Source organism: Lepisma saccharinum, chromosome 18 (assembly GCF_977018435.1).
Source record: "Lepisma saccharinum chromosome 18, izLepSacc3.1, whole genome shotgun sequence".
Taxonomy (NCBI): domain Eukaryota; kingdom Metazoa; phylum Arthropoda; class Insecta; order Zygentoma; family Lepismatidae; genus Lepisma; species Lepisma saccharinum.
The window spans coordinates 5,615,621-5,627,873 of record NC_139246.1 but is presented as its reverse complement, the minus strand read 5'-3'; the positions used below and the strand labels follow the sequence as shown (position 1 = coordinate 5,627,873).

Below are 12,253 nucleotides of genomic sequence, written 5' to 3'. Positions count from 1 at the left end.
TCATTACCCGATAGGCGCCATATTATGTTATTTGTTTCTCGTCTCATGAAGAACCTCAAATATTTACTTTATAATAATTAAGAAATAAACAGGAGATACTATTATTATATCTGTAACATTTTCAAGACTCTAGCTTATACCTTCCGTCTACTTACCTTGCACTTTTTTCCTTCCCAATTTTATAAGAAAATATGAAGAATTCGTTTTTCGCACCCTGCTTCTTAAAAGTCAACTCCACATGTGCCGCCTTTTGTTTGGTGCCTCGTAGTACTAGATGTTAGCATGAGTTACTCTTCAATAACACCCTCCGTAACGACTACAGAGGGGTGAGCGCCATTGCCCGCTGAGCGCCATTCCCCCACCTTCGCCTATAAATGTTCTTTGGTATTATCATTCAAAGTCCTATGATCCCAATCTAATTCTTGGCTTTGAAATAAGTTCGGTGGAAAAAAAAATAGCTCTCGATTGTACAGGAAATGGGAGGACAAGGAGTTGGGAAGGTTGAAAGTTTGTCTGGGCTCGGAGGGCAGTATAAACCTCAAATTCTGACGTTAATTTTCCTTGGTTTCTTTCCTATAGCCATTGCCATTGTCTTGTTTATATTTTTTTGAAAATAAAATTGTACATTGGGAACCTAAACTTATAATACTGCTGTACACCTGGCCTATCACATTTCCCAGCAGGCCCGTAGCCAGAATTTTATTGGGGGGGGGCTCATCCCTAATCAGCACGGGCGTCGCCATAAATATTTGTAGAGAGGGGTCAGGCCATAGGTAAAACTTGATTAGTGCAAATAATAACAATAATAACTATTATAAATTATTAAAAAATACGAATTTCAATCGAAATTTATTGTTATTATTACATAAATGGAAAGATTTTGCTACTCGATCCACCGTATCAGTGAATATCTTACACAATTGTTGTCCACTATTTGCCCTATATTTTGTAGTCATGGACACTCTGGGTTTTAACGATTCCATTGAGAGTGAGTGGTATTGTTACAACCCAGAAGTGTCCGTGACTGTACAGTTAGTGTACTGATAATCATAGTTATTGTATTTTGTTGTTAACTTTTATACAATCGTTCAAAAAAGGCATTAACAGTTAGTGGAAAAATTTACTCATAAAGTTTATATTCTGTGACCTCTCACAAAGAAAACTATAAGTTTTGAAAGCTGTGGATCCATTTATTCTTTGGATTAAAAGGTAGAATATAAGAATACGTATAACCTGGTTGCTCTATTATACGCTAAACTTTTTTCAATGTAATGAAGTTTTTAATTTTATTTCTGTCTTTAACAATAAAAATAACATTTAAATTAGATATTTGTAGGATTTCGGGGTGGGCTTCAATCCCCTTAGACCCTCCTGGCTACGTGCCTGTTCTCCAGTAGTATCATCCTTCATTCTGAAGACACATTATTGGACTGATATGGTTGAAGGGCTCATTGCGTTCAGATTACAACTTACAAGCATTTATTTTGGATAAAGAAAGTACGAAGCGAGTATACTCACCAATCGTCTGGATCACAATCCCTGAAGCCCTTGGCGAACGGGTTGCTGGCTATCTTCAGCTGGGTTATCTGAAAAGTAGAATGAAACAAGCATTAGTGAGATTCAGCTTATTGTTCCTGTACGTTAAAAGCTGCAAATGTATTCAAGAGGTTATGGCTGTTCTTAGGAGTAACCTTAGCTGCATTAAGCTTCTTGCCACAAGAGCCAAGCCCTGCAAAGCAACTTTTGCTGTTGAATAGATTCCTATTCAATTCAAACGTGTTAAATTAGCTGTTCTTAAGCTAAACCGGAAAATTCGTAAGTTATCCCTCTCCGGAAAAATCCGCCATCTTGGAAAAACATCAGCCATGTTGAATTGCATGCATTGGTTTAGTTTTTTGACCATAATTTCTATACTGCTTCGTATCTTCACATTACAACCATAATTATGGAAAAAAATAAAAAAAATATATAGGGTGCGGTATAAGTCACTACCCGAGAAATGCAAGTTGCAAACTACACAGCAAATCACATCAACTCGACAATGCCACAATCTCAGATCCAACTGGCAACTCTCTCTCTCCGGCGGTCAGGCCCGTAGCCAAGATTTTATTTCGGGGGGCGGGGGGGGGGGGCATCAGCACGGGCGTCGCTGGAAATTTTGCTATAGGGGGCAGGCCAATGATAAAACTTGATCTGAAGAAATAATAATGACAATAATAATTAATAGCACGCTTATAAATTCCATTTTACAATAAAAACTATTGTAAGTTATTAAAAATAAACCAATTTTAATCCTAATTTATTATTATTACTATTATAAATATGGAGAGACTGTGTTACTCGATCCACCGTTTGAGTGAATGTCCAACAGATGATGTTCATTACTTTTCATAGATTTTGTACAGTTAGTGTACTGAAATTCATAGTTATTGTATTTTGTTACTAACTTTTACACATTCAGTTACAAATAAGCTTTAAAAGTTAGGGGTAAATTTTACTCATAAGATTACCTCTCACAAAGAAAACTAAATTTTAGAAGCTGTGGATCCATTGTTTATTTGGATTAAATTGTAGAATATAAAAACATAATCTGGTTCCTCTATTATATACTAAACTTTTGTTCGATCTAATGTTTAATTTCTGCTAAGGAAGTAAAATTAATTACCACTATGTACTATTTAAATTAGATATTTGTAAGATTTCGGGGGGCTTCAGCCCCCTTTAGCCTTCCCCCTGGCTATGTGCCTGCTGGCGGAAGTTAATAGAGCGAGGGTCAAATATCAGTAGTTACTTCGTTGGGACGAGACAATCAAATCAATGCCAACAATGCAGCGGGGAGAATACCTTTTGACCAATGGCGTGTCCAGGATTTACAACAGAGGGAAGTTACATGTACTTTTTGAAAAAATATAAATATGCTGACCAAGGCAGTAATTTATTTTATTAAAAACATAAACTAAACGTAACGTTTCAACCTTCTAGCAAGGTCTTCATCAGACTCTGTATCAAGTACAAAAGTCCTGATGAAGACCTTGCTAGAAGGTTGAAACGTTACGTTTAGTTTATGTTTTTAATAAAATAAATTTCTGCCTTGGTCAGCATATTTATATTTTTTCATAATCATGGAAACAAGGCTTAATGGTGTTATGTACTTTTTGTTAGTAGCCAGTCGTTTTTGTGCCATCTTTACGGACATTAGACATATTTTTTAATACTGAGCAAACCCTTTTGGGCACGCCACTGCTTTTCAGAGAGAAACAATATGAACAACATTTTCAAACAAAAAATTCATATAAGTATCCTAGAAATTAAGATTTGAAGTTGATAATTACAATTTTACAACAAAAATAAGTCAAACAATGCTTTCTTTGTTGCAAACAACAATTACATTTCTGCTACTAGGCAAAAACTGTAGCAATCTCTTCAGAAAAGCTAAGAAAGATTTCGAGAGAGTACTACTAAGAATTTCTCAATCGGAGAAAAGCACTATGAATTCCGATAAAGATATACCTGCCAAGTCGGAAACAGAAATACAGGTTTGTATTTCTTTCTGATTATTTATTTTCTTTATTTTAATCTCTCTCTTCTTCCACGATGCCTTCAAAGCAAATTACAAAGTCAAACATACGACATTTTTACCTGTCCTTGGCAGAATCGACCATTCCTAATAGAAATATGTATGATACATCATTGGAAAGGATAGGAATCAATAATTCCAGAAATGTGGTGAGGAAACAATTGGTATTGGAGAGAAACGTAGTTGGAGAAACCTCAGTTATAAATGAAACATAATGAGCCTAATTTACGTGCAGATGTAAGGCTAAATGTCTAATTTGTTATGTTAGGATTGTTGGGTTTAGTTATCTTAACATAAATAATACATTTACAGTGTATTTATGCTTAGAGAACCAAACCCAACGGACCTAACATAACAACGTAGGCATTCCTCGAATGACGTCAGAACGCAAGGACAACCTTGAAAAATAAAATTAAAAAAAACATATATTTTCCAAATAAATTTGAAGGAAAACAATTAACAAAAATAATTTACAGTTATTAAATAATAGAAACTTCAATATACAAAATTAAAATGAAAATAAAAAAAAAACGGATGAAAACACGAAATAAAGAAAGTTGAATCCTAGTGCAAATTCGCATACATATACATATCCACGATAAAAAACCAAAGTTCGACCTGGCAACAGGAAAGCAGCTATGTTAAGTAATGTAAGAAAATTTATATTATTTCACAGAACAGGAACTTCTAAGTGAAAAATGCACAGCGCCATTTCGAAGCACGAATTAAGTACTACATTTTTATCTTACTTCAAAACGGTAAAACACAAGGGCCGCTTGTTCAGTATAGCCGTGCACTCTACTGCATTATAGGATACCCAATTGCTGACCAGCTTTTAATTAATACAATAAAACCAAACCAAATTAATCCCGATCTTTACAGGTTATAGAAGACAACGCCGACATCACAGGCGCCGATCCGTTCATAGATACAGACGAAGACAGAGCAAACAGCATAGCGCTCATCCAACGCCGCTCCGTACGCGATCAGCCTTGGTTGTCCAAGTGTGTTCTCGCTCGGGCTGCGCAAGATGGCTGCCGCATGATCATCGTGGACGTTCCAGAGCTGAACGAGCAGACAAAGTTCGTCATGACTGTCGGCAACGTCTCCCAGGCATCCTCCGTCTTCTGCGGCCTTGCATCCGTGGCGCTGGCGTCAAGAGATAGATCCCTGTCGACGCAACTGGCTCTCTTCTCATGTATCTACACAGGACTGTACGCCGCAGCGTCATTCTGGACTCCTTGCATGGGTTACGATATCATGGCGAACGCAAGGTTCTACTGGCGAGAGCATGGTGACGTCTTCGAAACGGAAAATCCTCTGATCCTGGTCAAGCGGAACACGTCCACGTGGAAGCTGTTGCAAGCAGCCGCTGTAGCAGGTTCCATTGCTGTGGCAGCATGGGCTAAGTATCGTTCCTGGATTTAGGAGGAGTTCGGTTGATTGTTGAGCAACAATCCAGTTAGCATGAACGCCAGAAGAAAGTAGGACACACTAGTGGCTTAGCGTAAGTGATATACTCATGTGGAACAATGAGCCAATTCTTGGAACAGTGGAGGTACAGACAAATAATTTGCAATAATTCTGCAAGATCATCAGCATATGTAGCGTTTCTCTATGTTGTGCGATTATTATCCATTGTTAGTTGCTATTACCGTTGTGATAATAATTCAGATATAATTGTCTCACGTGTGTGTTATCTGTATTAATGTATTGTGCTATGTTGTAACATTAAACACAGCTCTGTGAGGTCGCAAATAAATTGTAATATTTATCTTATAATGTTTGCATTGACGTTTAGCACACGTTTTGTATTATAATGCAATGATTTATTTGCCTGGATCACGTAGTTGCATTAAATCTCACTTGGCTACATGCTGTACGCAGTTAATTCCTCCGCTTCGGTTCCACGTAGTTCACGTGAAACGGCGCTAGAGGCGCTGCTATACCGCGTTTGTTACAACCTGTCCCAGTTCCCGCGCTAGCTGATCGCTGGCTTCTCTCCGTGCTGGGGAAAGTCAAAGCCAGGCAGCCAATTAAAATACGCAACGTGGCAACAGCGTCTACGTAAGCGCTTCTCTTCTGGCTTCCATTCGCTCCTCGCTGCCCAGCAGACGATTTTTTCCTAGTTTCTCATTGGCACCGAAACTGTCGAGCGATCCCTAGCGCGGGAAACAGGACAGGTTCTACCAAACGCGGTATAGTACGAACCGAGGTTATTTAAAGGGCTACTCAGAAGATATTTCTCAGTCGATTTTTCGGTCGGCTCACGGCAAGACATCTCCGAACAACAGGCCAGTAATGAACGTGTGTACCAAGCATTAATCAATCTATTTGAATTTATTTCAAATTAAAATGCACCCAAATTGTTTGGCTTGCATTTATCAATTCTTATGCTAGACTCTTAATTTTTCCTGGGCTCTACCATGAAATTCTTGCCAGAAGACGTAATTTTTACTTAATCCACGTCACCCTCACTTCACTACTAAGGGTAAATCGTGCCCTCACCCTAGAGTTCACCTTCATTTTTTTTGGAGGGTGAGATCTGCCATCGGTATGGTTGTCTACATTTATATACATTGTAGAACCTTGCATCAATAGACTATAGGCACTTACCCTGTGGTTCTGGTAGGCGGTGACTGCCGTAAATCTCGTTTCCTGGAATATGAACGTCTTGAAGTTCTCTGTGTGCGACACGTCCTCAGTTTTCGGGTTGACGTAAACTACGTGGAACCTTGGCTGGTACCTGTGCATGGAGTTAAGGATAATCTGAAAGAAAGACAAGGGAATATGTGATAAAAGTGAACACCCAAGAATTAATATTACACAAACATTATCTTTGGTAGTTCTCAAGGGAGGGGGGAGGAGGTTACCGTAATTTCTCATTTTGCCTCACCCTCCTTAAAACAGAACGCCAGATGATAGTAAAAGTTGTTACAATTTAGAACTTACCTATAAAGAAAAGCAACCCCCCCCCCCCTTTCCGGTCCATATGTGACCAACACCTTTGCTGGCATATTGAAGACATGTTATCGATGAACTTAATTTAATTGATTAATTGATTTGGTTTATTTCTGCGCTTTTTGGCTAATCGTGTAGATGAAGATGATTGACATGATGAAATTAATGAAGACAAATTTTCAAAAACACCCATGCCGGGATTCGATCTCGGGACCCTTTGCGGCGTAGGGAGCTGGGCTAACTAGGATATCCGGATCTAAGGATTATCCGGATTTAGTTTATCCGAATTATCTGGATATTAGGATTATCCAAATTGTCCGGATTATTTGAGATATCCGAATTATCCAGATATTTTGATTATCCGAATAATATTGATATCCGAATTATCCGAAATGTCATGATAACAGAATGTGCGCATTATCCGGACAGTTTTATCTTTTATCCGTTTTACGGGCTATTTGCAAATTCTTTTACAAGTCATTTTCGTATGTCACTCTGCGGATTTTCTACAAATTCTTAATCAAATCGATATTAGTATCTTCGGATTATCCGTTGCATACGGATATCGAATAATTTGAAATCAGAATATCCCGATTTTGTGGCCATCTCTAGTGCTAACCACTCCACCAAGGAGATCGGCGTAGTGGAAGGGGGGTTGACATTTCGGCCGTGTCTGTTTCCAAACGTATCAAAAGCGAGAGAGGAACAAGGATGAGTAAAACTGCAGAAACCGAAAGATCAGAGATCGCCCCAATATAGCACGTAAGCGGAAGTCGAGATGATTAGAAACAAGAGTCTGCGAGCATCTCTGGAGCCAAGCTCTGCAGGAAACTTGCTGTCGTCTCCTCATTTCGAGCTACTTTCCTCTGGAGACAGCCCCGCACAGCATCAACCGTGGACATAAAACATTCGGGAACGATCTCGAGCGGAGGGGGGAGGGAGAGAAGCGTCCCGCTCCCTCCTCCGACGCCTCCATCACAAAACGCAAACATCTCGCGGACTGATTTATATTTACTCAAACAAGTCCACCAGGATTTGTATCTCTGGCAGGGAAAGAAAGAGCGTCTTCACGCACCGCACAATAATAAAAATCGAGCGAATCCTCAGCCAACAACTCAAGTGTTATAAATTTCGATATGTCACCACTGAACCGGTGATGTTCCTGGGCCAGAGGGTAATTCCCCTGCCGTATAGCAAAAATTTCCCTCCAGCACACAAAAATTTTCCTTTGGTATACAAAAAATTCCCTCTCACACACACAAATTTATCTTTTTTGACCTTAAAATTCCCTTTTCCACAAACAAAGGAAACATTTATTGAGGGTTTTTCGCAAGATTTAGATTTAGGCGGGTGTACGATAGATGTGAGGGGGTGGAGAAAAATATCTAGCTACAATTAAGCCTTTGTGAACACTGTTATGTCGGCAGGTCACAAAAGAAAATATATATTGGTATCTTAATTAGCGGTTAATGAACCATGTACAGTCTTAGAAAAAAATACCTGGGCCACGGGACGTAGAACTTCGTAACGTCTTAAGCCTGTTGTTTATGCAACCCAAATAACAAAATATTCGCTTAAGTTTGCCTGGTGATTATGAGTTCTCGGGAAGGATTGAGCTTTGATAGCATGAGTCACATGACTCGTGCCCCAGCCACAACAAACAGCTGGGTGCTACGATGCCTCCAGAAGAAAATTTCAGGAACTGGTTTCTTGACGAAGCTACTCGTAAGGAAATACTATTCTTTCAAGTGATATTAGAGTCATTGTCAAGAAGGTTCGCTGAAATGATGGTTCTCATCACAAACCACATGCCACACGTTAATTGTTTAAGTCCAGTTCATGCACTGGACCTACAGATTAAAATGGGATCCGAACCAAATGCCTCTCTATTTTGTATTGAATTCGGAAGCCTTTCATTACATGGCGAAGACGTTACCACTACGACATCAGAGAGGCAATGGAACCCCTTGAGAAAGAGATAAGCGAAAATTGCTACGTGACAAACCATATTTGCCCGTAAATTTTAAAAATAAGACAATATTTTGTACTGACAGTTTCGAACCGTAGGAGAGGCATATATTTTTTTGTACCATCGTCCATTTCACGAGTTTATAATTCTTCCTCACCGACACGAGTAACGCGAGTGGTAGAAGAAAAGCGAAGTAAAATAACTGAAATAGAAATAAAAGGAAAAAGCGAAATAAATTTTATTCATAATATTCTGCAGTCACTTGAGTTGTATTCACGGGATGCTATCTTTAAAGAAAGCCGTGGTCTCTTCCTTGTCTTTTTCGCTTCCTTTGTGCTCTTGCTTCCCCCGTCACGATTGGTCTAAAACTAATTAATGCGACGTTAATTAAACAATCCAAACAACGAAACAATGCACAATCAACTGCACAAAACAACATTCCAAATGATTTCGAATCGGAAAACAATTGAGATGCTGTAAAATGACTTAAGATGCAGTAATAAAGTGGGAATTCGGTACCGTATAGAATTAAATCGGTAGAGATGTTCGATTTGATTGGATGTTTGTTATTTAGATTTGCTATTCTTTCACTTTTGGCAAATAGCGACGATGAAGATGAGTGATGCTGTGATGAAATTGATGAAGGGACACTTACCAAGGACACCCACGCCCAAGTCGAGATTCTAACCAGGGACCCATGGCATCGTAGCGCGCTGTGCTAACCACTCCTCCATGGAGTGGACATTATAGCATATTTTGTGTGCTCAATTGGGATCAATCAATGGAATGAATAGGCATATTATATGATTAATAAATTCATATCATAATACCACGTCATATTATTCGGCACGAAGTAACATCAGAGACATTCAATCTTGCATTTTTGCCTTTCAACTAATTCTTTGAATTCAGGTTAAACACAACAATAAGATAAATTATGAAGCAAATGGTAGTTATTACGAATTACCTGACAGAAACAACATTAAGCAGGCTCGGTGGTCAAGCTCATTAAGTGATTGACATTTGATATCGTCGCCAAAGTTCCCGGGTTTGAGTACCGCCCTTGTCGGGGGTGTTTGACTATTTCGTCATCAATTTCATGTAATGGTCACTCGTCCTTATCGTCGCGATCATCGAACAGGGAATAAAAATTATAAAAATAAATACGATGAAAGAGTACTTACTTCATCTCTCACGAAATCTCCTACAAAACCGGAATATATAAAATACATGTATATTCATTCACATACATTTTCGATTTCTATTTTTAACTAATCGAGACCGAGAACGGGAGAGCAATTTTCAATTCGACAAACCGAGAGACGGAGAAACTGTCAAGTCTCGTTTCTTCTTGGCACCTCCGTAATCGAGTTGTTCTGTTTGTCATTGGCTTTGTATTGGCAATTATTGTCATTATTCTTCCCCTGCAGGTAAACCATAACGATGAATTATGATGAAATGAAGCAGATAAAAGGGCAAGAACAAGAAAGTCATGCCTGTTCGGGACTCCAACCCAGAACCTTACGTAACGAGATTTGAAATTCTGGAGAAGGCGTCCGTGTTTCGCTTGGTTTTCTCTTTCCTCTACTTCCCTTATATTATCATACATGTATAATAAAAATGGATCTGATACGATATGTTGCGATTCATAATTGTGCTGGTTAGATGCTACAGATGTGAACTCCAACCTGCAATATATTATTCCCTTTTGTTTCGTATCTGGTTGAACATGAAATTTTCTTACACTGTGATAATTTCTTTCTTAGTTTTGGTTTGGTGCACAGATATGCTAATCTGGACTCGACCTTCAGTTTAAAGTGGGATACTAACCACTATGTGCATCCACCGTGTATCAAACCCGGGATCCACTGATTACAAGACGACGACGTTATCACTACGCCATCGAGGAGGCCCCATGACAAAATGTTATTCACTCGATCTCTACCATAATTTATTTCAGCATTTACATTTTCGTTTTCTTCTTCTTTTTTCCTTTTGTTAACTACTCTTATACAACTCTTTTTGCGTCTTCGAATTTCTTCTTGTTTCAGGAAAAAATAATACATGCAGGCTGTATAAAAATCCCCCGTTCAAATAGATAAAACGTTCACTCTCGAGAACTAATTTACATGTTTATCACTAACGTAACCATTAGGAAACTATTGAAATGTTAACTGATATAACTGCAGATGAAACAATACTTACAGCCAACAACGAAATATCTATTCTTGTGTAGCCTCACAGACAACAAGTATCTTGTGAGTCATTCACTCTTGCTGACTACGGACGAAGGTCACTGAACTAAAGGGTGGTGGCAAGCAAGCAGGCTTTTGCTCTACCAAAGACGAGGTCACGTGTTCCAGTTATCAATGGCGTACGAAATAAGGAGGAACACAGCTATCTGACGTATGTTTTGGTCCCGTCATTTCACGTAGAACACTTTATCATCGTGGCCTTGAAGTTCCCTCAGGGCACTCCTACGTAAAGGCTTCTCAGCTAGAAAGAAGGATATCTTCCCCATTGAGTGGAGGAAAAGTGGGTGCGTATAGAGGTCCTTCAACTTTCGTATTCTTTTTCATTTCAGAACCCGTGCTGTATCGTCGACTTAATCCAATCTATCCGATGTAGGTTTTAGGTTCTGTTTCTGTTCGGTTATTTCACGTTGTCTTCCTGCTTATGATATTCGCGACGAAGGTTCTGGATTCGATACTCTGGACAATAACGGGATTGTGTTGGTTGCTTGATTTGGTGTCTTAAGTCCACTTTATGTCCTGTTAGGCTAATCGTGAATGGACCTACAGTTTAAAGGGGGATCCGAACCACTATGTTCCTCCACCGAGTATCGAACCCGGGATCCCTTAATTACAAGGCGCCCACGATCCCACTCCGCCATCGGGGATTGTGTTCGCAACGAATGAATCAAATTTGAGTGATATGATATGCAACCATTGGAAGACTATTGAAAGAAAAGCAATGGGAACCTGCCAGTTTTTCTACTGCAGACAGGAAACCATAAACATGGAAGAGAAGCTTATATTCTATGAAACCTGACGCTATGTGCTCGAATACTGGCTAAATATAATCCATAGAGGCATAGCAACGTTAAACCACCTCTTATATGATACATATAGGTTTAAAAAGGTCGAAATACAAAGATTGTGTGCGCCTCACTGATGACGTAGTGGTAAGGCCTTGTAATCAAGGGGTCTCGGGTACGATACCAGGTGATCGCACATAGTGGTTCGGATCCCACTTTAAACTGTATGCATTTCAGATTAGTCTATCTGTGCCGGTGACTCAGTCGGTAACGCGTCTGACTACCATGCTATAGGCCCCGGGTTCGATCCCCGGCCGGTTCAAGCCCGGGAACTTTTCTAACGTTGGAAGCGACCCCGGCGCCCACCCAGCGTCGAATGACATGGGTACCTGGGGGAAACCCTGGGGGTAAAGGCGGTCAGGGGCGTGATGCTGATCACATCACCCACACTCACGAACGAATCAAGAAAGTGTGGGGCGGCGTGATGCTGATCACATCACCCCCACTCACGAACGAATCAAGAAAGTGTGGGGCGTTACCCCCACACCCCCTATACGATTTCATGGCGTAGCGCTAAGCACAGGTGAGAACTTTACCTTTTTTTTTTTTTTGCATAAAGTGGACTTACAACAAAATTTAAACTTGCGATAAAGATTATGATAAGGTATTAAAGAATTGGGTCTAACACATTTTTTTATTGTTTACCAAT

The 12,253-nt window shown here is 39.5% G+C and overlaps 2 protein-coding genes across 2 annotated transcripts in view; one reads left to right on the top strand and one right to left on the bottom strand.

Moving 5' to 3' along the window:
- org-1 (T-box transcription factor 1) overlaps positions 1-12,253 on the bottom strand; it is a 102,511-nt gene that overhangs the window by 38,417 nt on the left and 51,841 nt on the right. Inside the window, exons 5-6 of the mRNA XM_083140081.1 lie at positions 6,194-6,346; positions 1,519-1,586 (exon numbers count right to left, since the gene is read on the bottom strand). Of these exons, the coding sequence (XP_082996207.1) occupies positions 1,519-1,586; positions 6,194-6,346 (221 nt within the window). The remainder of the gene's footprint in view (positions 1-1,518; positions 1,587-6,193; positions 6,347-12,253) is intronic.
- On the top strand, positions 3,419-5,256 carry LOC146002707 (uncharacterized). Its single transcript, XM_083140662.1, has 2 exons — positions 3,419-3,536; positions 4,460-5,256. Exons 1-2 carry the CDS (start codon positions 3,489-3,491, stop codon positions 5,003-5,005), a joined length of 594 nt encoding a protein of 197 aa, XP_082996788.1. The 5' UTR covers positions 3,419-3,488; the 3' UTR covers positions 5,006-5,256.

Coding starts and splice junctions, on each gene's coding strand:
- LOC146002707 (XM_083140662.1), top strand. CDS start 3,489: ATGAATTCCGATAAAGATATACCTGCCAAGTCGGAAACAGAAATACAG. Junction 3,537..4,459: donor AGTCGGAAACAGAAATACAG/GTTTGTATTTCT, acceptor CGATCTTTACAG/GTTATAGAAGACAACGCCGA.